The sequence below is a fragment of the Acomys minous genome, assembly GCF_964271855.1.
Source record: "Acomys minous genome assembly, chromosome: 3".
Classification (NCBI taxonomy): Eukaryota; Metazoa; Chordata; class Mammalia; order Rodentia; family Muridae; genus Acomys; species Acomys minous.
In genome coordinates, this window is record NC_140485.1 from 124,512,693 (window position 1) to 124,537,879 (window position 25,187).

At 39.2% G+C, this 25,187-nt stretch overlaps 1 protein-coding gene across 6 annotated transcripts in view; it reads left to right on the plus strand.

The window, feature by feature from the left end:
- Nucleotides 1-25,187, plus strand: part of ADGRG6 (adhesion G protein-coupled receptor G6) — a 186,971-nt gene that overhangs the window by 150,226 nt on the left and 11,558 nt on the right. For all 6 annotated transcript variants that reach the window (XM_084776096.1, XM_084776097.1, XM_084776099.1 and 3 more), the window contains 8 exons: nucleotides 1,109-1,249; nucleotides 3,630-3,749; nucleotides 5,281-5,326; nucleotides 6,586-6,692; nucleotides 10,235-10,362; nucleotides 11,436-11,704; nucleotides 12,734-12,830; nucleotides 17,281-17,564. In XM_084776096.1, the coding sequence (XP_084632222.1) occupies nucleotides 1,109-1,249; nucleotides 3,630-3,749; nucleotides 5,281-5,326; nucleotides 6,586-6,692; nucleotides 10,235-10,362; nucleotides 11,436-11,704; nucleotides 12,734-12,830; nucleotides 17,281-17,564 (1,192 nt within the window). The remainder of the gene's footprint in view (nucleotides 1-1,108; nucleotides 1,250-3,629; nucleotides 3,750-5,280; nucleotides 5,327-6,585; nucleotides 6,693-10,234; nucleotides 10,363-11,435; nucleotides 11,705-12,733; nucleotides 12,831-17,280; nucleotides 17,565-25,187) is intronic.

Below are 25,187 nucleotides of genomic sequence, written 5' to 3' on the forward strand. Positions count from 1 at the left end.
AATGGACTTAGAGTCCCAGGGAAGACATGTTAAAAATGATTCTGGGCCTTGTCCTCAGAGCCCTAAGATGACAGGTTCTGTGTAGAGCCCTGTCGTGTCCAATTTAATCAGCTCAGCTCAGCTCAGCTCAGATGTTGTTGCTGCTGCTGTTCTGAGGACTGCGTGGTGCAGATACACAATGCAGAGGCTCGGCAGGGGCAGGAAGCAATAAGACTTGACAAGTAATCTTGGACTCCACTAACCCTCTTGGATCTGTTACAATCACAGCTCATCCAGTCATATACATGTGCCCACTATGTCCTGAGCAATGTCACCAAGCTGAGCAGACCCAGTGAATACAGCACCATTCCTGACCTGAGAGAGTGTCTGTGTGGAACATAGTTGAGTTTTTTGGTTTGTTTTATTTGTTTGCTGGCTTTCAAGACAGATCACACTGAAAATAGAAAAGGCCTAGGTTTGACTTTTGTTCATTTTAGATTAGGATTCGTGGGAGTGGGGTAGCGGGGGTTTTCATATTAAAACAGCGTGAGCTCCATTGGTCCTAGCTTCATATGATGAAGGCAGGGAATCTCTAAGCCTGAATTAAGATAACCAAGGGTGTTCATAGTACTGGCTGTTTTTCCGATCTCATCAATCAAGACTGAGTTGTTCTGTGTGAGTCCTTCAATCCAAGTGGTCACTGTCCACTTGTCTCACTTCCACTGAGGGCCATGACGTCAAACAAAACAAAAGCAGCTGCTGCCTCTTCACAGAGGCAACCAATCTCTGCAGTTAAACAAGTTAGTTCACTCCCATAGCATATGGAGAAAATATTGAAATCTGTCACTTTTAAATCCCACCCCCATACTCAACAACTGTTAGTTGGTCTCTAGAATGGTTAGAATGCTTTAGAGCAAGGTATTCTCCTGTGAACTCCTGATGCAATCTCTGCCTCTGACTGCAAGGGGCTTCCCCAGGAATTGCAGCCTTCTGCAGAGGTCAAGGCCAACCCTGGTTCTGGCTAAGGGGGTCCTTGCAGATGTTATCCCATCTGACTCAGCCTGGGGACTGGGCTTTGCTACCATTGCCCTCATGATGACTGTTTTACCAATGTGTTTGTGTGTGGCAGATGGACTTTGAGAATGGCCAGGCAGATCCATTGGCCTCTGTGATTTTGCCTCCAACCCTGCTTGAGAATTTAAGTCAAGAAGATTCTTTATCGGTCAGAAGAGCACAGTTCACTTTCTTCAACAAAACGGGACTTTTCCAGGTAAGAACTCCTTAAATTATTTCTTTTTCCAATTTCAAATGAAGTCTTTGCTTAAAGGCTAAAACATTCAGATTCCTTTGAAATACACTTGCAGTTATAGAAAAACTAATCTATATTTTCTAAATTAAAAAAAATAATGTAAACATTCAAATAGTTTACTTCAAATAATCTCCCATGTAACAGTACTTGCTTGAGTTTTAAAAATAAATATCAGGCTAAGACTTGCATTATATAATGAGAAATTAAGTTAGTTATGACACTACTATTTATTATTTGTTAATCCTTTTGTTCTTTGGCCCTGAGCCTTCTGGAGTTAAAGCATTCGTACCAAAGGAAAGGATTTTTTTTTTTTAAAACTCAGCAGGAAGCATCTTTTACATAATGCGCGGCATTCTTGGCTTTAATCATTTTTCCCATTAGTATTTCAACTGACCTTTGGCATTCTCATATCCGCAGAGTAGGGTGGCATTGTGCTGAGCACATATTATCATTTTTATTGGCATCGGCTCAGATACTAGATGGTCCACTGCCAGAAAACATGACTGACCCTTGGTGGCCTTTATGAGGACAGCCTCATCTAGAGCATTTTGCTGGGCCCTTTCTTCAGAAGAGCTACCAATTAAATTCAAGGCACCAGTGTTTGTCCAGCTGTGGGCCCTGTGCAGGAGAGCATAGGCCCATAGGAATGTCTCTTGTATGGACACTCTATGAATCCCTCAGTTAGAGAAGGGAATTGGCTGGGCCTGTTGCCACACTTTTGGAACCCCAGCACTTGGAAAGTAGCAGGAAGAAGAAGGAGGGGATGGGGAAAGATAAAGACAGGCATAGAGAGAATAAGAGAGGTAGAGAGAGAAAGGATAAAGGCGACAAATATGGTGAAATGTCATTCCAAAAATTTTAAAAGTTTACCTGCAAATATTTTAGAAACAGGCCTTGTAAAATATTTATGTATAATATAAATGAAACTTAATTTTTATATAAGCTTTGAGTTAGGGACCTGCTCAACGTCTTTGGGTTTGATGAAATATGTGTCATCTTTAGCATTAGGACCTTACCATGGATTTGTGGAGAGCAATCAATAGCCTTGACAATAGCCTGTGATTATTGGGGACCTGTGTGGGACCTCTTTAGTCAATGACTCAACAAACCTTCCTGGCACTGGAAGGTTTTGCTTGGTAGTGTAAGATGTCGAACTGGTGTTTTGTTTTCCTTATTACTTGGTGACTCTGCTTGGATTCCTTTCATATATGTGTATGTTTTAAGATGCTTTTAAAAGCAGTAAATTTTTAGTTTTTAAAAGTAAACAAACAGAAAAGTAAAAAATAAAGTCCAAACAAACAAACACCAGTAAATCTTCTGTGGCATTCTTCCCATACGTTAGAAAAATTGGGAGTATTTTCTTTTTTTTAATATAATTTATTAATTTATTTATGTTACATATAAATTGTTATCCCATCCCATGTATCCTCCCATTCCTTCCTCCCTCCCATTTTCCCCTTACTCCCCTCCCCTATGACTGTGACTGTGACCAAGTCTCTTCTTGGTAGCCTGCTATCCTTCCTCTGGGAGTATTTTCAATAAGCGATGATCATCCTCAAACCAAAGTTAACTGTGTCGATAGTAACAAACATATAAAATTAATCAAAAGCTATATTTTAGAATTATATTTGGAATTTAGGAGATTTTATCATTACTTTTAATATAACTGACTTATAAACTATAGTTTAGAGAAATTAAGGTATGACAAGAAACCAAGATTGAGGAAAGCCCCAGAGAACTTACTAAAAAGGCTGACTGGTGCTCCAAGTCATTGGACAGCACACGTTCAAGGACTTTCCTTGCTACCTAATTTCTGTGTGAAATCTGCAAGTGCTGTCAAGTCCAAAAGAGTAAAAGGCAGAAGTTCTGGGTGGGCCTTCAATCCACTGGAATTACACTTAGGTATAAGGTGGTAAACATGTCAGGCTGTTAGCGTGGGTGTGAATGATGGATTGCTTTTTAATTTTTACAATGCAAATAACTTCATTTGTTTTCTAAAGTCTGGAAATGATCTCACTGCTTCATGGCTTTTTATGCGTTTCTATGATTTATGAGTTTGTATTGTTTCAGTTGTCAATTGGCTGCAATCAATCACAGTAATGGAGAATAGAATAGTATGAACATTCCCTTAAAACACTGGTTCGTGCTGTCCCCTCAATGTATTTATTAAAATAAGGGAAGTAACATAGACTCTTCAGGAAAGCCAGTGATTGGAAGTTATAAACAGGATGTTCTAGAATTGAAGATCTTAAGTGTAAAAGTTGCTGACAGTTTGCTTATTTTGGAGCATGAATGTGTGTACTTATGACTGGTGCACGCGATTTGTTATTTTCTTTCCAAGGATGTTGGATCTCAAAGAAAAATTCTAGTGAGTTATGTGATGGCATGCAGCATTGGAAACATTACTATCCAGAATCTGAAAGATCCAGTTCAAATCAGGATCAAGCACACCAGAACGCAGGTAAGAAAATGCTACAGATGGTGACTGAAGACTGCACACTGTCTCAGAGAACTACAAGTGATATAGAGCAACTAACACATCTTATCAGGGAGCAAGATCATCCTCCAGAAAGATCATCTTCCAGAAAGGAGATGTACTGGTCAGACTGGGGACAATATACAGGCCACCATAAATGGCAGCAGCCACCAGTGAGGGAGTCAGTCTTGCCTCGTACTCAAGAATCAGAAAAGAATGGAAATAATCCAGAGGGCCAGTGTTCTTAATAAAGGATTTGATCATCTCCAAATACAGGAGCACAGGCACAGTTTTGGTTAGGAGTTGTAATTGTCTCTTTGTCATGTTTCAAGTCAAAGATAATTGCAACCGAGAAAGCTCAAGGGACAACAGGAGAGAGTGAATGCTTTCTCCGAGAGATGTGCCGTGGCTTACGATGTTGCCAAGTGTTAGAGTTCTTGCCTCAGGACCCTCTTTGCCCTCCATTTATGTGCCACAAGGAGGTGTACTGTCCTCTGAGCCTCACCAATACGTTCACTGACTGTTGAAGACCTTCAAGACCTTGGTTTCAGAATAGTCAGGCAGGAGCGAGCAGGCTGATAAGGGCTGAGTACTGGAGTCAAAACACTGATAAACTCACTCTCCCTTGTGTAGAACCCTCAGAGACCTCCTTGTTCATCTCTGGCCTTCAGCATCCATAAAGGAAGACTTGGGTTTGTTCCCTATGGTGAAACACATTTAGTAGAACTTGCCGTTTTAGGTATATAGTTTAGTCACATCAATTTGTCAGCAGTATATACCATCTATCTCCACTAGACTTTTTAAAAAATCTACCCCAAATGAAACTCTGTCCCCATTAAACACCAATTCCCTGTTCTTACTCACAGAAATCTCTAGAAACCTCTAATAGTTTCACTTTCCTGTAGTGCTAATTTGATTCTAACAATCACCTCAGAGAACCCCACAGTAGCTATCCTTCAGATGGGTCTTATTTCCCTAAGCATAAAGCCTCCAGGATCCATCTGTGTTGTAGCATGTGTCTGAATAAAAGACTGGCTGATACTCCATTGTGTGAACATAACAGATTTTCTCCATTCATCCATCGATGCTCATTTGGGCTTCTTCTTCTTCTTCTTCTTCTTCTTCTTCTTCTTTTTTTTTTTTTGGCTACATTTTGTGAATAATGCAATCTGGCCGTGGGCATACAACTGTCTCTTGAGTGCCTGCCTTTGTTTATACTGAGACATACAGGAGAATTTTGAAGATGATATGAACATTAGATTATAAAAAGCTTGGCTAGACATGAAAAATGGTAGTAGAGTCAGTACTTAATGATGGAACATAGAGTGAGTGTCCTGAAGAAACGTGAACATAGTTCTTCCTGGGGTTCCTAGAAGATCTTCATTTGACGTCTCTAGGAGTAAAGACTCACCCAGGCTGCTGACCTTGTCAAGTAGCACTGGTCAGTTTCTTTTCAGTTGTGACTTTTAAACAATTTTAAATACAATTTTTCATGTTTATTCTTATATTAATATAGGAAGTGCATCGTCCCATCTGTGCCTTCTGGGATCTGAACAAAAACAGTAAGTTGTAAAATACTGGGGGACTTAATAGAATTTCTAGTGTTGTCAAAGCATCCCCGGTTCCCCCTCCCATTTCACCCCAAACCATGACTTAAGGACAAATGAGCTTCAAACTGTAGTTTAGATAGCTTGGGAACCAACCAAGCTATCATTTTTAAAATAACTTTTTGTAAGTAAGCATATTTGGCTCGCAGTTTGAATGAATTAACCACTTTTGTTTCAGTTATTTGTGCAATGTGACATGCGTGTTTATTATTATAGGAGCTTTCAGGTGGACATAGGCGTGTTTGTTATAGGCACTTTCAGGTGAACATAGGCTCAAACTCATTCCAGTGTAGATCTGATGAGATGATTTGACGTTCACAAGTCACAAAAAGTCTGAGGTGGGTGAAAGAGCCTACTGAAATGATTATAAAGAATAGAAATTACTTGAAAAATGACCTCTATGATGATACTGAGCAATCAGGAGAGGAAGGAGCATGTAAGGAGTCAACAACTCACTAGGTTGAGAGTGTGGACATGAAAAAGGGGAGGTACGAAAGGAAACCTCCTGGGTTCATCTTTTAAGGGTCATCTTTCGTATGGATGCCACAGTACCACGTTACTACTAAATGTTTTTAAATTGTCTGTGAAAAGTACAGTCATGTGGTGCCTTTCTCTCACTTATAACAAACGTATAGTTTAGTTGTTGCTTGTGTTTTAGCTGCACACATACAGAGATCCTGATTGACTTGTATATGTGGTTAAAAATATCACCTTGTAGCATAATGTATTTGAGCATAATGGACAAATATAATGCCAAAGAGTCAGATAAGATGTGTCCAAGCATTTGCCCTAGTTTTCATAATATGACCACTGTGTACATAGCAGAATAGTCTAAGCTGACCTCTTCATGTCTTCACAAAAAGTTAGTCTGATCCCAGAGAGAGAAACAATGCTTTGGTCTTCAGAGAGCTTATTAGAGCATAATGTTTGAAAAGAAATTTTAGTTTTTGTAGAAGTTTATTTCAAAATTTGCTAAAAAAAAAAATAATGTGAGCATCTGGAGAAGCCCTGAGGCACTTCAGTGCAGCACAATTGGAAACCACTGCCCGAATAAGTTTGAAATGACTTTCAAGGAATCTAAATCATTCAACATCTTGGTTCCTGCAAAAATGATACCCACATTACGGATAAACTCCATGATGCAGATAAAGGGCTTGCCCCTTACAGATGACAATGAGCCACAGCTGTCCTTTATTCATTGCTTCTTTCTGCAGAAAGTTTTGGAGGATGGAACACCTCAGGATGTGTTGCACACTCTGACTCAGTTGCTGGTGAGACCATCTGCCTGTGTAACCACTTTACTCACTTTGGAGTTCTGATGGTAAGAGGGCTTTCTTGGCTCATTTAGACACATTATAATTTTAGAAGCACACTTCTTTTGTGCCAGCCTAACATTTTTTAGATTATAGAGCATAGAAATTATTCCCTAATTATGTCCGTCTATACCCTGGATCTTTGAGTCTGAAGAAGCAGCCAGTTAGCAAAGGTCATGTATTTATACCAAGCAACACCATCATACAGAAGAATTCTATCTTATGTTCCTTGTAGCATTAATAAGAAACAATTCTAGCAGACCCCCCTCCCCCACTTTCCCAAAATCCTTAGGAACTCCTTTACTTAAGGAAGAAGGAGTTGATGAGACAGAGACAAAAGGAAAAAACAATGGAAGAAGAAAGTGTTGAGTTGTGCTACCATGAAGAAGAACTATGAAAATAAGAAGATTTTCATTCTTATGTGTACTTTAATACGCTTGCTGAAGCAGTTGATATTGTGCCTGTGCCGACTGATTTCTCTCCCGAAGTTATAATTTGTATAAATTTTTAGGACAGCTAGCAGTGATGTCAGTCCTGCAGGGAAAATAAGATGTTTGAGGTTTCTTTCATTTGGGGGATTTCGTAACATTCTTTCTATTCTCCGTTTTCCTTGTCCTTTAAAAAAACCTGCCTAGCCATCATACTGAAGATTTTGCATAAAAATTTATATCACATCAGGGTTTTTGTTTTATCCCATTCAATTTTCAAGACCCACCTTACTCCCAAAGGCCTGTTGGAACTCGTCCATGACTGAATATAGTTATCTGGTCCATTTGTGTTGAATAAGCACCTATCAAGTATGCAGACCATCTAGAATGTACTGTAGCCATTGTTTTGACAAAGATTCTATGAAGGAACCAACCACACGTGCTTTTTCTTAGACGATGGGAGGAATGGGAATTGAAGTGATGCAGTTTTTCCAGTTGGAGTCACAGACACGAAGTTGTAGTCACCTCCTCCCTGAAATCTTATGGCTTTCTTCCTGTGGGGTCTGGGAGGAAGCAATGAGCAACTGCGGTCTTTAGTATTTGGACAATGAACTATTTGGCCCATGTAAATGGCGGGTGTCATATGACACCTCTGCAAGTTGCAGATTTACTGACATGAAATGATACAAATTCTCTCGACAAAGGTGATGAGTCACAGAAAGTAACTTTTTAATGCTCTCAAAATATGTTATTTTCTCAGGACATGAAAATGGACAACTAAACTATAGTGTGCCTTCCTTAAGCATTTGAAACAGAAATTCAAATTTCTTCCCATCTTCTCTTTAAAAGTGCCTAAAGATATACGTGAGAAAATGCTTCATTTGCATAATTAGTCATTCAGATATATGAACTTCAGTTCAAATAGTTTAAATATTTCAACAGTGTGCATGTATATGTTTGAAAATGATTATGAGTTTTATTTCTAATAGATAAATAGATGCTAGTAACAAAATTGACTTCTAAAAAGTGATTTATATGCAGTCCGATTTTTCCTGCACATTACTCAGATGGCCAGTTTTACTACATGCTACATCAATTTTATTATGGGTTTATTATGTGGTGTTTTCTGCTGCTGTCTGAATAAAAGGTTACATTTACCTGTATGGAGATTTGCATGTTAGTGAACTCTTCCACTTTCCTTTTTGGCCAGTCTGGTAAGATTATAAACTACTCGAAGAAACACTTTCCAAAATTCATCCTTTCTGGAAATGTGTCAGCATCCTTTTGGCTCTTCCAGACCACAAACTCTTGAGTCATGTTTTTTTCCTTCTAAAAACTCTTTGTTCGTTTGTATGAGATAGTCTCAGAGTTTAAATCTTCATGACCCATAATTATATCTTTTAATCTAAAAATATAAAAAGAAAATCTAATGTCCTTTCTTACATTTGTTACAGAACTGACTTTCCTATAGCTTTTGTTCTTATATTCATGTCCACTAGATTAGAATGATAAAATTGTCATGTGATCAGTCTCAGAAAGCACATGAGAATTGTGTTTGAATTGCCATTAGTGTGCAGAATTACTTTAAATCTTCTTACATTATATATTTGCTTATCAGTAATTTGTCTTACCTAGATGGAAACAGTTGCCTGAAGAGTTCATCTTTGGCAATTCTTCAAAACTCTTAATTTCTCTACTGTAACTGATCCTGCAGGAACTGTACCAAATAGGCACCCTTCTAGAGTCTAGTGGCATTGACTTAAACTCCATCCCATGTGCCATGGCTGCATGTGTTCCCTGTGTTTTGAGGGATTTCCAGGATGCTGGAGACGGGGAAGGCTTTTTCTGGCTCTGATCCCGCACCTCTACTGATTTCTGCCGCCGTGCATTTGTCAGTGTCTCAAAACTACTGTACATGCTCCTACTGTCTTAGTTGTATCTAGAACTGATTTCTGCTTCTTCATACATGCACACACAAACACTGATGCTTATGAGAGTGTGAGAGAGTAGCAGTTTTCTTGATGTTTGATGAAAATTAAAGGAAATTGACATATAGAAAGAACAGTTTACTGGGCTGGAGAGTTGGCTCAGTGGTTAAGAGCACCATATGCTCTTCCAGAGGACCCGAGTTCGATTCCTAGCACCCACATGGCAGTTCACAACTGTCTGTAACTCCAAGATCTGACACCCTCACACCAATACACATACATTTAAAAAAATTTAAAAAAAAAAAGAAAGAACAGTTTACTTTTACTATAAGAGTGAAACGTATAAATTGTATGTTCAACAACTCTTCCTTCACTCTTAAGCACTTGTACATTGGAAGTGAATTTCATCACCCACCAGGGCAGATCAGTGATCTTATCTCAGGTTGTTGTCCCTGTCTGATACTCTATGTAAGGAGGAGAAGGAAGGTTTTCCTGTGAGGTCCAGAGTTTTTACGTTCACTTCAACATGTGGAATTAGTGTGTTTCTGTCCATGTTGGCTTCTCTTCCCTCTGCCCAGCTCCTGACACTTCAAATTATGCCATTTTAAATATATAAAGACTAATTGCTAGATCCCAACACACTTGGTGGCTTCACTTTTATGAAAAAGTAAAATAAAAAAAAAAAAATAAGCCTAACCTCACAGATGCCAGGATTTGAAATAACCATAAAAACTCAACACCACTCGCAGCTGTTCCTGGCTCAGCACCTCTCACACACGGGACAATCTAGGGGCCTAGGGATTGGCCATCTTTGCATAGTGGCCCACATGTATACCCATGCCTCTATCCTTGCAGAAACAGGCGTGACTGTTAACTTACCATATAAGGCAACTGCATCCTACACCATTTCTGTTGGAGACACCAGTGTTTTCACTCTTTGGCTTATAGTAGGGTACTAAGAGCTTAGATCGTTTAAGACAGCGTGTATCTACTTCTACCATAATGCTTCCTTTTTCTTTCTTGTATTGGCCCACAAGAGTGCAGTAAGTGACTGTGACAGTGTTGATGGGCATTGCTGCTTTTAGCCCCTGAGACTGAATCTCTCTAATGTTGACAGTAAACTTTCTAGAAACATAAAGCATCACTGTCATGGAAGAAGAACACTACTTACAGTTGCTTCCCATGTTTTGTTAGGATCTTCCAAGGAGTGCCTCGCAAATAGATGGGAGAAACACAAAAGTCCTCACTTTCATCACCTATATTGGGTGTGGAATATCAGCTATTTTCTCAGCAGCAACTCTCCTAACATATGTTGCTTTTGAGTAAGTATATGTCCATCTGCCAAGCCCAGTGCTAACAATTGCAAATGTGAGCATGAAAATTACCTCCACCTTGAGGCACAATTATACAGTTTATTAATCATCTTGGTGTCTCACTTTTAATCCTCATCTTTCTCATGAGATCATACAACATGAATTTTCTAGGTATTAAATTTTAGTTTATGATTACTATGTATCCATTGGTAAAATGGATTCAAGTCTGCTAGGGATTATTAGCATTTGTTTAAGTTCAATGACATGAAATACTTTCACACTGTAAAGGTAAAGATAATTTGCCTTTTGAATTGTATGCAAGCATTCTTGAAACAGGAAAGATTTTAAAAAGGGCTTTCTGACTCATTAAAAAAATCAAGAAAAGCCAAACAATTTTTGGGAAATCACTTTTTAAATAAAAATGCCAGTGCTAGAGGAATGGCTCAGGAGCTATGAGCACTGGCTCTTGGAGAAGGACCTGAGTTTAGATGTTTCATTTACACCCTCTGTAACACTAGTTCTAGGGCCCTTAATACCATCTCCTGGCTTTTTCTAGCATCCACATGCAGATGCACATACATACACAGGTATACACATATGACAAGGCGCATTGATTAATTGATTAAATATGTAGTTCTTGTAAATCTGGAAAAAAATACCTAAATTTAAAAAACTGTGAACATAGTGGCTCATGTCTCTAATCCCAGTACTCAAAAAGTTCAAGCAGGAGCATTTCCATGAGTTGGAGGACAGACTGGGCTACATAGTGAATTGAAAGTCACTCCGTGCTGCAGTAAAAGACACTGACTCAAGAATAGACAAGGAAATAAGTAAATATAAATTCTGTGGAAACAATTTGGGAATTCTGGAAACAGCTTTGAAATGAAAAGCACATTGAAAAACTCTTTTTAGCCTGGCAGAAACTCACAAATTTCTTCACTCCTGCACTTGGTGGGGCCATATCTTGTATATGGAGTTACCCACCACATAACAGCAGAAGACAGGAATTGACCTCTGTGTTTAAAACGTCGGTGTGCCGTGTTACTTCTTGTGCACTTTTCTCTTCTCTTGTCTACCCCTAGGAAGCTGCGCAGGGATTATCCCTCCAAAATCCTGATGAATCTGAGCTCAGCCCTGCTCTTCCTGAACCTCATCTTCCTCCTCGATGGCTGGATCACTTCTTTTGGTGTGGCTGGACTCTGCACGGCTGTGGCTGCACTGCTGCATTTTTTCCTCCTGGCTACCTTCACCTGGATGGGGCTGGAAGCCATCCACATGTACATCGCTCTTGTGAAAGTGTTTAACACTTATATCCACCGCTACATTCTAAAATTCTGCATCATTGGCTGGGGTAAGCCTCTCCCAAACATCCTTCCTCGTTACCACCCCAAAAGACACATAGAGAAACATGCATCGGATAAGAAAATGCCAAGAAGGAACATCCCAAGTTCCCCAGCACCGTATTTGTTTGCAGCTCTCCCAAGTACACACTAAGTTCAGGAGTAAAGGAAAAGTCTTAGTCCCAAGTCACCCCAAACTCATTTCCTGATCCCAGTGCCAGGCCACCAGGGCTAAAGAAGCAGCTGGCAGCCCATTATGCTTCCAAATATAGTAGCAGCTGAACTCCTAGCTCTACCCATCCATGTTGTGGAAGCCAGAAAAAGAGTGTTATTTTTACGCGTGCAAACAGGGTAGTTTCAGAATTGTTGCCTTGAGCTTTTTTACCAGGAGTCCTCAGTCAGATATCCCAAAGCCATGTTAGTCTGTGTAGAATCTTCTCAATGAATGACTTTCTTTATCTGGATTTTGTGTCAAATTAGGCATCTGAAAAAGCTCAGTCACAATCTTTTTCAAATGAGACCGTATTCAAAGCCGAGTCATCCTTTAGTTTCACACATCCTTCTTTGAGAAATCAAAGGGTTTCTTGGTGAGCTGACGAGGTGTGAATTGGGGTCAATGAAATAGACATAGGAGTATTATGGATTCTCTGGAGGAAAAAAAGAAAAGACACCATACCCTTGCTGCTTACCCTCACTTTTTCTACAATATTTATGTCATAAAAGTAGCTGCATACACCTTACCTTTCCAAACACTGGAGACCCAGTGTAGCATCATTAACCCGACCACGCTGTCCGGCACTGAATTCAGTAGAGTCACGGTCTACATCTCCAGTGAGTATCACTAGACCCAGGAGCAGATTTAAGCATCTTGTCACTAGAGAGTAGGCTTAAACTACTGCCACTTAGAGTCATACGCCCCACACTGAGGGGGAAAGTTTGTTGTTGGTTTTAACCAGCCAACTTGCTTGGTAGTATCTGTCTGACGAGGCAGTTCCACAGTCTTCAGGAGAGGTCTCAATGTCATGGTCTTTTTATAACAGGTCTGCCGGCTTTGATTGTGTCAATCATTCTAGTGAGCCGAAAACAAAACGAAGTGTATGGAAAGGAAAGTTATGGGAAGGAGGTGGAGGATGAATTGTGAGTATCATATGCTTGTTGGGGATTGTGAGGAAATGTGGGTTTTTCCTTTCCTAAAGTGTAATAGATGTTCCTATGGTGATAATAATGCTCTGATTGTGAAGGTTTTAGTCCACATGTGAGACTGTCAGAGGTCCTTCTGTTAGGCTTCTGCTTCAGTATGCCTACTTGTGAGGTCATTGCCTACCTGCCTTGGAGGCGTGGCCCTACCCAAGATTACAAAAAGCCAAATCATCCTCTTGGCTCTCTCTCTTTTCTCTCTCTTTCTTCCTCTATCTCCGTATCTCTCTGTCTCTTCCCATTCTTTTCTTCCCTCCCCCTCTCTCTTTCTGGAGTACCCCTCCTCCCCTCTTTCCTTCTCTCCCCATGATCACTTAATAAATCTCACATAATATCCATTGTCTGGCATCTTATTATCTTATTTGAAATGTAAAACCTTCTACCACAGATTTCAATGGTTTTAATTTTAATGACATCAATGCTCAGAGCCACCTTTCTTTATCTTAATAACACTATATTTTATGCTCTAGAGAGTTAGATGGCTGAGATACATTTTTTTTTTTTTTGACTCAAAAGACTCATTCACTTTGAGGAGATTCTGGATTACTCTTGCTTCCATCAAAGCATACATATTAGTAATAGCAGAAATGACCCAATATGAATGTTTTCAGAAAACAGGGAGACCCAAGAGTTCTTGAGTAAAACCTTCCTTCACAAATTAATGTCATTGAGATTATGGTTATTATATTGTTTAAGAAATTATCTTTCATAGTCCTCATTAACCATATTGTGGATCATCAATATCTATTGATTGGAGGAATTACTGATCACTTAAGGAACATTTTTTATTGTGTGAGACCCATCAGGCCACATGTCTGTGTAAGCTTCAGGGACAGATTACACTTGTATATATAATCAGTTCTCTTCCCTCGTGGCCTTCCTTTCTTTGTGTTTCTGAAGCAACACTACAAAACCCCAACACGTTGGACCTGAAAAAGAATTCTAGGACCTTTGAGACTTTCATGTTTAAAGAAAATGTAGTGCCATGGGCATGCCATGCAGTGTTCTTCAGGAGGCCCTTACAAGAAACACTGAATTTTAAGCTAAATTAGTTTTACATGAGAAAATGTAAAATCTATTTTACACAGTTGTTATAGGATTTTAAAGCTCTTTAAAGTTGTGCCATCACAAAATCTCGTTTAGTGAGCACTCATTGTATGCTAGAAATTATGCGGAGTTCTATGATCTTAGGATGTTCATGAAAGCATTTACCTCAGTAACCACAATGAGGATAATTCATTTTATTGAATTTCCTGAAATTATTGAATTTTTTTTAGGTACTTAAGAATTTCCATAGCTTAAAGAAGCTTTAGAACATCTGAAAATTGCATTCTTTTTCAACTTTATTGATGTTAGACTTCATAATACACAATAGTTTGCATTTTTCTCCCATCTATTATCTGGTATATTTCTGAAAATCAAGTATTTAAAATGTTTTACTTTTAATTTGTTTACATCCTGATCGTAGCCCCCCTCCCTCATATAATTCGGTCCCACCCTCCCTCAATCATTCCCACTCACCCACTCTCCTAGTCCTCAGAAAGGGGAAGCCCTTCTCCCCTATCATCTGACCTCAGGCTATCGAGTCTCACCTAGACTGCCTTCATCCTCTTCCTCTGTGGTCTGGCAAGGCTGGCCACCCAGGGGGAAGTGATCAATGAGTGGGCACCAGAGACCATGTCAGAGGCAATGCCCACTCCTCATATTATGGGACCCACAAAGAAACTGTGCTGCCTATCTTCTACATCTGAACAGGGGATCCAGGCCATCACCATGCATGGTCCTTGCTTGGTGCATTAGTCTCTGAAGTAACCTCACCCCCTGCTCCCACGCACCCAGATTTATTGGCTCTCTTGGTCTCCTTCGAGCTCCTGTCCCCTCTAGTTCCTTCTATCCCACCAATTCTTCCATAAGACTTCCTGCACTCCACCCCGAAATTTAGCTATGATTCTCAGTATCTGCTTTCATCCCCCTGCTGGGTGATATCTTTGAGAGGACCTCTATGATAGGCTCATGTCCTGCTCTTTCTCTTCAACTGCTTCTAGTATCTCTTCTATTTGCCCTTCTGAGTACGCTTTTAATAAAGATATGTTATCATTTACATATGCATTATAAGTGTGTGCAAGAAACATCTATACAGTAGTCAACTTTAGGGTTTATTTTTATTTGGTTATTATTTAGTAAGTTGCTCACTTTACATCCTGGTCATAGCCTTATCCCTTCTCACCTCCCAGGCCCACTCTCCCTCCCTCTCCTCCACTTTCCCTCCTCTACTCCTCAGAAAAGGGGAGCCCCATTTCTCATCCACCCTAGCTCATCAAGTTGCATCAGGACTGAGCTTGTCCTCTTCCCCTGTGGCCTGGAAAGTTAGTGCCACCACAAGGAAGTGACCAAAAAGCTGGCAACAGAGTCCCTGTCAGAGATAGTCCCCGCTCCCCTTACTAGAGGACTCACATGAAGCATGAACTGCCCATCTGATACATCTGCGTAGGGGGCCTAGGTCCACTCCATGCAAGGGTCTTAGTTAGTGCTTCAGTCTCAGGCTCTGGTTAGTTGCCTCTGTTCATCTTCTTATGGAGCTCCTGTCACATCCAGATCCTCTCCTGCTCCCCCCCCCCCCCGTCACCCCCACCACCACCTTTTCCCACAAGATTCCCTATGCATCGCCCGGTATTTGGCTGTGAGTCTAAACACTAAGTAGCTGTTTCAAAACACTGCTGGGTGGAGCCTCTCAGAAGACAGCTCTGCTAGCTAGGCTTCTGTCTGCAAGCATAGCAGAATACACTTAATACTGTCAGGGACTGGTTCCCTCCCAAGGGGTGGGCCTTGGATTGGGCCAGGCATTGGTTGAACCTTCCCTCAATCTCTGCTCTATCTGGTCTATCTTTATCTCTGCATGTCTTGTAGGCGGAGTGAATTTTGGGTTAAAGTTTTTGTGGGAGGGTTGGTGTTCCCCTCCCTCTATTAGGAAACTTGTCTATTAGAGGGTGGCCTCTTCAATCTCTATATCCCCTGCTACCTAGAGTCTCTGCTAGAGTGCCCCTCTTATCCCCCCAGGAGCCTACCCTTACTTAGGTCTCCAGCTTGTCACAGAGATGCCTCTATGCACAGTTTCTCTTTTCTCTACAGGCCTTCTGTCCTCCCATCCCCACTGTTTCCAGCTCTGCTCTCCACTCTCGTATCTCTCTACACCTCCTCTCCTACTTTGTACCCTCTCTTCAACTATTACCTCTGTCTAATCTATTTCCTCTTCTGAGTGAGATTTAAGTATCCTCCCTTGGATCCTCCTTGTTACTAATCTTTGGGTCTGTGCATTGTAGCATATTAATCCTGTACTATATGTCTAAAATCCACTTATAAGTGAGTACATACTATATTTGTATTTTTTTTTTTTTTGGTATGGGTTACCTTACTCAAAAGATCTTTTCTAATTCCATCCATTTGCCTAAAAAATTTCATGATTTCTTTGTTTTTAATAGCTGAATAGTATTCCATTGTATAAATGTATGACAGTTTTTTTTAAATCCATTCTTCAGTTGAGGGACATCAAGTTCATTTCCAGATTCCAGAATATTATGAATAAAGTTGCTATGAACATAGTTGAGCAAGTGTCCTTGTTGTATGGTGGAGCATATTTTGGGTATACACCCAGGAGTGATATAGCTGGGTCTTGTTGTAGAGCTACTCCCAATTACACATTATTTCTATATCTTGCTTTGGCTAGAACAATTATATAAATAATAATCGTTTTGGATCCTTAATCATCTATCAATGTGACAAAAGTATAAATTAGCTAATCATAGACAACAAGGAACTAGTGACATAGGTAACCACTAACATTGAAATTGTGGCTAAATCTAACCAAAGCCAACATCTCAGCACGTCTCCTGGCCTCTTTCACATGGACAGAAGCTGACAGCTGGAATACTATATCTCTCACAAAATATCTTAGACTGCCACTTCCATGTTGTTTCTTGGAATGGGGTCACACCGCCACCCTTTGACAGGAAAGCACAGCAAACCTGAGTGCTGAAAATACTCATTGTTAAAGTAGAGACATACAAGAGAAAAGGGTCAGATGTGGTTCAGAGCCAGGCAAACAAGCACACTCTCATACTGATCAGAATTCAACAAGCAACCTTGTTTGGTTTTTAATGTTGACCTAAATAATGAGATTAAGACAGTGGGCATCCAAAACTAACCAAAGGGATTAACCACCTATGAAAGGATCAAAGAAGAAACCTAGGCTCACAGAAGTGGGTGGACTTTTCATAGGTGTTTCAGAAAGAATTCTGCAAACTGTGCAAGCCAGGCTAAGGAAAGTTACAAGTAAACAGGGTGTGGTAGCCACTCTTTTATCTTATTATTGTTTTTTTTTTTTTCCTTTAAGCTGCTGGATTCAGGATCCTGTGGTATTTTATGTGAGCTGTGCTGGATACTTTGGAGTCATGTTCTTCCTGAATGTTGCCATGTTCATTGTGGTCATGGTACAGATCTGTGGGAGGAACGGAAAGAGAAGCAACCGGACCCTGAGAGAAGAGGTTTTAAGAAACCTGCGCAGTGTGGTCAGCCTGACCTTCCTGCTGGGCATGACATGGGGTTTTGCTTTCTTTGCCTGGGGACCCTTAAATATCCCTTTCATGTACCTCTTCTCCATCTTCAATTCATTACAAGGTAAGATAAATGGCACCTGAGCAGTGGCTGCTTTCTAATTTTATCATATTTGCCGACAGCACAGGTCAAGTTTCTATTGCTACCCCAGGTGCTGAGCATTCATAGGTCCAGGCGCAAGTGGTCATTCATTAGACATCTCTTGCATAGGTAAAAAGGAAGAATGCTCATAGAGCAATATATCCCAGACATGTTTAAACAGTGCCTGGTAGGTAGTAGGTATTCAATAAATATACTGTCATGGAAAGCGGTATGGAGTGGTATGAAGCCTAACAGGAATTTTAAGGGAGCACAGCCAACTTTTGTCTTCTTTCTAGCTCAGGGCACTGATGCTGCCCTTCTTGCAAACTGTGTAGGTTTTCTATGCATGAGCAGAACAGTTCACCTTGCTTCCTTAGCTCCTCAGACTTAGAAATGGAATGCAACTGTATTTTAGACTTTTTGACTTGCAGAAATGAATTCAACCTATAAAACATATCAATGTTTCATTTGGAGAAAATTATAAAGTATCTTCTTCTAGGATCTTACCACAATGAGTGTACATGGCTCTCTGTGTGTGTGTGTGTGTGTGTGTGTGTGTGTGTGTGTGTGTGTGTGTATGTGTGTGTGTGTGTGTACTTGCGCATACACCCACACGCCACACACACATGCACACACTGGGGTTGGGGTAGGGGTAGGGAGCAGTGTCTCACGATGTAGCACTAGCTAGTCTGGACTTGCTACATAGACTCACAGAGATCTACCTGCCTCTGCCGCCCCAGTGATAGTATTAAATGCATGCACCAACATACCTGCCCTTACAATAATTAGTTTGATTCCATAACACACCCTCTAGTGGCCTCTGGATGGATTTCTGTCAATTATGTCTTGAAAATTAAATGGCATTCTTCCATTTGTGGTACTGAGAGCTAAACTTAGGGCCTTACACATGTTAGGCCTCTGAGCTATTTTCAAAGTCTCTTTCTTTCCTTCTTCTTTCTTTCCTTCTTTCTTTTAAACTTTTAACTTTATTACTTAGTTGTTCACTTCACATCCAAATCATAGTTCCCATCCTTCTCTTCCCCTGGTCTCACCCTCCCTCCCTCTCCCCTGCTTTCCCTACTCCTCAGAAAAAGGGAGCCTTCCCCCCTCCCCCACTATCCTACCCCAGGACTTCAAGTTGTATCAGGACTAAGCACATCCTCTTCTTGATACCCTATGATCATATAGAGGGGGAGGTAATCCCCCTCAAGAACAGTCATAGGGGAGGGGAATAAGGGGAAATTGGGAGGGAGGGAAGAATGGGAGGATACAAGGGATGGGATAACCATTGAGATGTAACAAGAATAAATTAATAAAGGAGGGAAAAAAAAGAAATTAAATGGTACAGTCAGAAATCTATCTCTCTCTCCCTCTCCCTCTCTCCCTTTTCCCTCCCACCCCCAACCCTTCGTGTGTGTGTGTGTGTGTGTGTGTGTGTGTGTGTGTTTATCTCACTATGTTGTCCCATTTAGCCCCAAACTCAAAATCCTACTTAAGCCATTTAAATGCTGGGATTATAGGCCTCTGCTACCACTACCCTCATAGTCTGGCATTTTCAAAGGGAACACTACTAATAGCTAACCTGAAGCTATGCTACTGCTCATAGGACCATGGATGTGTGGATCGTGGATCAAAACCTAAATAAAGCAAAACAAATCTAAGCTGGGGTAGAAAACAGCATTGTATTACTCAACCCTCAAATTCAAGAACCTCACTGGGTGTTCCCAATTACCACCCTCTAAAACATCTATGCTAATCTGAAGGAAATTAGCATTCACTGCTTGTCATCCCACAGTTTCTACTAGCTTTTGAACTGAAACAATTGTCACAGAGTAGTTTTTCAGTGACTGTTAAATAAGTGGATTGCTGGATGAGAGAAAGGAGAGGCCTATGGCATGGCCTGCATCCAACTTGAGATGCCTCTGGCATAAATACTCATTAATTAATTCAGCAAATTTATTCAGACTCATGACAGACCAAATCTGCAGGCTTGTATCATGAGTATGTGGGAATACTAAACCTCAAGCATGTATCCTTAAGTTGGAAACTGAATTTGTAGCACAGGAATCCAGCCAGGCAATGGGAATATTCCTCTATTTAATCTCTTTTATGATATACTACATAAGAGTGCCCAAGTAAATATTGACAAAAGTGTCCACTCGCATTAGGCATTCCACGGTTTTATATTTCAGGATTGTACATGAAAGGCACAGTCATCTGCCAGCCCAAGCTTGGTTTCACGGTTAGAATTTCCTGGCAACCTTGGCAAACTTCAGCCACTCCAGTTGTCTCTACGGCTCAGTTTCCATTAATGAGAGTTGAGATGCTTTAATTTTCCCAGCATGGGTCTCCTGACGAGAGGGAAAAATGTTGCCAGCCGTCACCAAGTCAATGCTCTTCATAAATCACTGACTTTTTAAGACTGCTTTTAAGTCATACAAATTCAGAACATTTTTATTCACAGCCAGTGATATAAAAAACATCCCCATAAACAAAAATTTAAATGCAAAGGCCCTGATACCGAGGAAATGATCCTATGGACAGTTATTTCACCAGCCAGGCTGTACAAAAGATTCCTGGAGCAGTATATAAATTTATTTAATGGCCTTTGTTGGTGAGCTAGCTTCTACCTTCAACATGAGGCTTAGGTTTATAAGAACTTGATGTTTTAGTATAAGTATATAAAGTTTTGTGTGGTGGTGTATGTCAGTAACCCCAGAGCTCAGGAGGCAGAGACAGAAAGAGAATGAGTTTGAAGTCATTCTAGGTTACATAAAGAGGCTTTATTTTTAAAGAGAAAGGGGAGTAAAATCCATGAGGCAATGAAAGTGAGAAAATTCTCTTTTCTTTCTAAAATGAAGAGGATAAAAAAAAAACCCTACAGTATGACTTGGTGCAACTACTGTCTAAATTTTATGTAATTCCCACCTCCTTTTGTATTCCTCCAACATATGGAGAATTTTGAGTTTCCTAACAAGTTCAATAGGTTATAAGATTTAATCCATACCTAGAATTTGATCCTCAATTTTCTATTTCCAGAAATAAAAAAATATATAGATTAGCAGTCAAGTCTAACCAGGCCATTGAACATATCCAAATGTGAAAGCATAATAAATACATCACACAATTCTATAATCAGAAGCTACTGAGGAGAACACAAAACAGGGATTATCGTCAGCTCAAAGATGTCTGCTGTTAGTTACAATGAAGACATTTAGACATACAGAAGTCGTGTATATCTGTATAGTGCATGGGAGTTATTAAAACACTTTAATCTAACATCTGTAATTTTACCATCAGATTTGTAGGTCTGAAAACCAAGAAATTCAGAAAGAGGACATAGTCTCCTTCTTTTCCCATGGTCTCTTTTTGAATAGGTAAACTGATGGTAAGAAAAGCTAATGACTTTACCAAGAGCTGTTTACATCTGATAATGAAATAATCACAATATAAACATATATGAACATATGTATGTATGTATATGAAAATTAAAGGGCACATTATTAGGTGCTACAGTATAAAACGTATAGTTTTTAATAGAAACTGAGAACTAAGGCAAATTCCTTCAGTTCATATCAATGCTCTTATTTAAGAAGTGAGGATCAACCTCCATTTATTAAATGATAGTAAACGCACTATCAATAAGTTAATGGGAATTTATCACTGTCGTTAATTTCAATCCTGTTGGCAGACTAAGACATTAAGTTACATTTTCAGATGGCCAAAATCTAAATGACCAACTGCGTCTTCCTGGGCCTGTGAGGAGCCTCATGGAAGTTAAGGCTGTGACAATATAGCGCACAAAATGCATGTGTGTAAATTCTGCCAAGGTGAAAAATGAAATATTTATTACATATAATTAAAAGGTGGGTACCTCTCAACCCCAGACACCTGAAATGACATCAAGTCGGGTGAAACATGACACACTGCAAGGAAACGCATTACTCATCTTTTGACAGAGCATTTTGTGCCACAGAGAAACAATTTTGTAAAGGGTGTCTTTATAGTATGAAAAGAAGACTCAAAACACATTCCCAAAAACAGCCATAAACCCAACTTAACAACAGCTGTCTTTGTTTGAGTAATAAGAGAACCCGGGAGGTGTTTAGTCTTGAGTGCCAACTCACTCAGGAGCTTAGAAGCCATCTAGACTGTTTCTCCAATGGTCAAGTATGTAGCACACATAACCTGCCCTGCCCAAATAGCTGGTTTGATGAATTATTGACTGATTTTTACCAGGACGGTCGGCCACTGTGGTTCACCTGACCTCCTCTTACACCCCTGAAGTTAGGCTTCAGGTTCATATAAGGTAAATTTTGCTTCCCCCTCCCCAAAATTTATTGTTGTCTTTTTTGGAAAGTACCAGCATCCTTTAGATAGTAAACAGCTCTCAGGTGAGCACTCAGAGCTATCATTTTCCCCTCCTCCATCCAGATTTGACTGAGACCTTTTGGAACACTGACAGATGGCCACTTACATTGACTTGGATTTACTCCATCATATCTAGGGAAAGTCTTTCTGGTATTTTTTTAAAAAAGCTTTTTATAATTAATCTCAACACCTAAGAAATAGCTACGCGTTTTATATGTATCCCTGAAAGCCACATTTCTGCCTGAGTCAAACGAAGGGAATGAATTCTAGATGGGAGTCAAATCTCGAGTCAAAATATCTTTTCCCTTCAAACAGTTAAATAGCTCCAGAAGGATCAAGATCAAGACAAGTCACATAATATACAATGACTATTATGCCAGAATTTAAGAGTAGGCAATATATATAGATATAGATATAGATATAGATATAGATATAGATATAGATATAGATATAGATATTGTAAGATGCTACTAAGTTTCTGGGTTCAATGACAGGATTGAGGGCCAGAAACCAAATCTACCCCTTCATAATATTTCGATGGTGCTGTCTGCTATCCATTCACCATCTTCCTCTCCTGTATTTGCATAGCCAGTCTTCCTTCCAAAAGGATGTGATAAGACGGTCTAAGTTACATTTTCTACCTTCAGAATTCCCACGGAAGGCCCTGCTTCCCTACATGCATTATGGCATTCTTCTTTCTTCATCAGAGCTGGAAATAGTGTTAATTTCAAAAATTAAAAAAAAATGATCACAGTTATTGAAGATTAAGAAAATGTGAATTCTGAAGTAATAGTGGTATTGGTGTGATGTGAATGCATAGTAGGAGACTGATATTGAAAAAGTCACCAGGGCAAGAGGGAAACAAGAGGGTAGGGAACCGTTAGAAATCCATTGCTCATCTAGCATGGAGGGCTTTAAAGTTGATGAAATAAATAATCAAGGCAGTTTACAAGATGACAACACTGTTGCTCAGGAATTCTGGCTTGGATTATTTTATATATATATATATGTATATATATATATATATATATATATATATATATATATATATATATATATATATATACACAAATTAAACATTTTTATTTTTACATATACATATACATTTATATTATTACACACACACACACACACACACATATATATATATATATATATATATATATATATATATATAAATATAATAAACTACCTATATGAAGAAGAACCATGACACAATCAGGAATGATATAAATGTTACATTCTTAGTGTTTTGGCTATATGGTGCATATAAAATTCTGAATGTAAATCACTCTCCATCATATATTGTCATTATCAACTTAAAACACCTATCTAGACCTAAAAAACATCTTAACCCAAAAACAACTAAGCTTCATTGTAAAACTAAGCTACCTGGTATTTAACTCCATCAGAGACTTGAGAAGGAATAAACTTGATTACCTGAGTATGCATGGCATGCAGGTTAATAGCTTTCCAAATGAGAAGATGACAAAGACTGTTTGTTACCTGAATAGTCACCAAAATTCTCTATAATGTTTGAACATCTTCTTCATCCTTCTGGCCCAATATGTCCAACAGACATATTTGTGAGGCAGGAACTGTGAGGACTTCCTTACCCTATCTAGGCAGAGTTTGGCCATCAACTCTGCCTGCATCCAAGCTTGCCCTTTTTTAAGCAGAATTCTGTCTGTGGTAGAAATGAGATTTTTCCCCCCAGTGGCTTGTTTGCCACATTTGAAGCCATCCCGATAAGGAGGTTCTTTGATGCTCATCATCCTCTTTGAGGTAGGCTGGATGTTGCCAGGAGTTAACCTGTCTCATTGTCAGTGAATATTTAAAATAATAAAAACATTTTTAATTGCCATATTCTGCATGCCTCTGAGGTTTTTGATAGTTATCTAACTAACCTACCTTAACTTTCTATAGAATCATATCTATCTGCCATACCTAAGATATATATTCTTTTGATAAAAGTAGACTAGTAATTGACATGACCATGATTTTATCAACTAACAATTAACTTGTATAACTTATTTATCCTAAACAGCCTGCAATAGCACTTTACAAGTATTAGAAGTAAACTTTGTATTATAATTTAGTTATATGGGTACAATACCTCATATTAGAGTAGAAATATATATATACTTACATTTGAATTCTATACCACTGTATCTAGAATTAAACTTATTTTGCATCAATATACAAAATTTTATATCAGTGAATTAAAAATATCCTTGTGAGTAACAATTAAGGCATTAAGTTGAGGAGTAGATTCACTAATCTTTTTTTTTCTATCATCCCTATATATTTCTACATTCCCCTCTTTTTCTTTTCAACCCTTATCTCCAAACCTAAGAATGTAAGATAAAGGAAAAGAGAGATATCGATGAGTTTAACCTTGTTTTCTCTCCAAAGAAGACCAATAAAAACTTGTAACCAGCTCCCATTGATAATAACCCTCCATAGCCCAAGAAACCAACCAAAAACCTAGCCAACCCCCTTAACAGAAATGGGGCATCATTTTTTTAAGGTTTCTTCTGGCTGATTTGGGATGAATAAACCTTTATAGGTGCCCAAATAAAATTGTGGAAATGGCTAAACAAGCTAGGAATAGCATTTTTTGGCCCAGATTCTAAATGTTGTAAAATTGCAGGCTTAATTAGAGTCCTGTGTGGGACAGTCTGAAACTCTGGACCAATTGAGATTGGAAGCTTTCTTTGAAAATGTCCTGGGAGCTGTCTTATTCTGATGAGGAACGGAAACTGAAGCAGTTGATGCTTCAATTTTTAAAGATTTATTTTTTATTTTATTTTATGCATGTGGGTGTTTTGCCTACATGTATGTCTATGTATTAAGTGTGTGCCTCATGTCCTCAAAAGCCAGAAAATAGCATCAGATCCTCTCATATTGGAGTCACAGACAGTTGTTTGTCTCCATGAGTATGGGGAGCAGAGATCTTCTATAAACATAACCAATGCTCTTAACCATTGGACCATATCTCCCACCCCTGGTTATATAATCCTTAAAAATGTTTTACTAAGTCAATTTATTTTAAACTTATTCTCTCTGATCAAGGTTTGTATGTGATTCTCAAAAATAACTTATATTTTAGCTCGCCCAAAAGTTCAAAAGTCATTTAAAACCTAGTTCTTTTCTAGTGAAATATCTTCTGAAACTATCATAAAGACTCTCTGAAGTTTCATTTCTCCTCCCCATAGGACATATGAAAATACT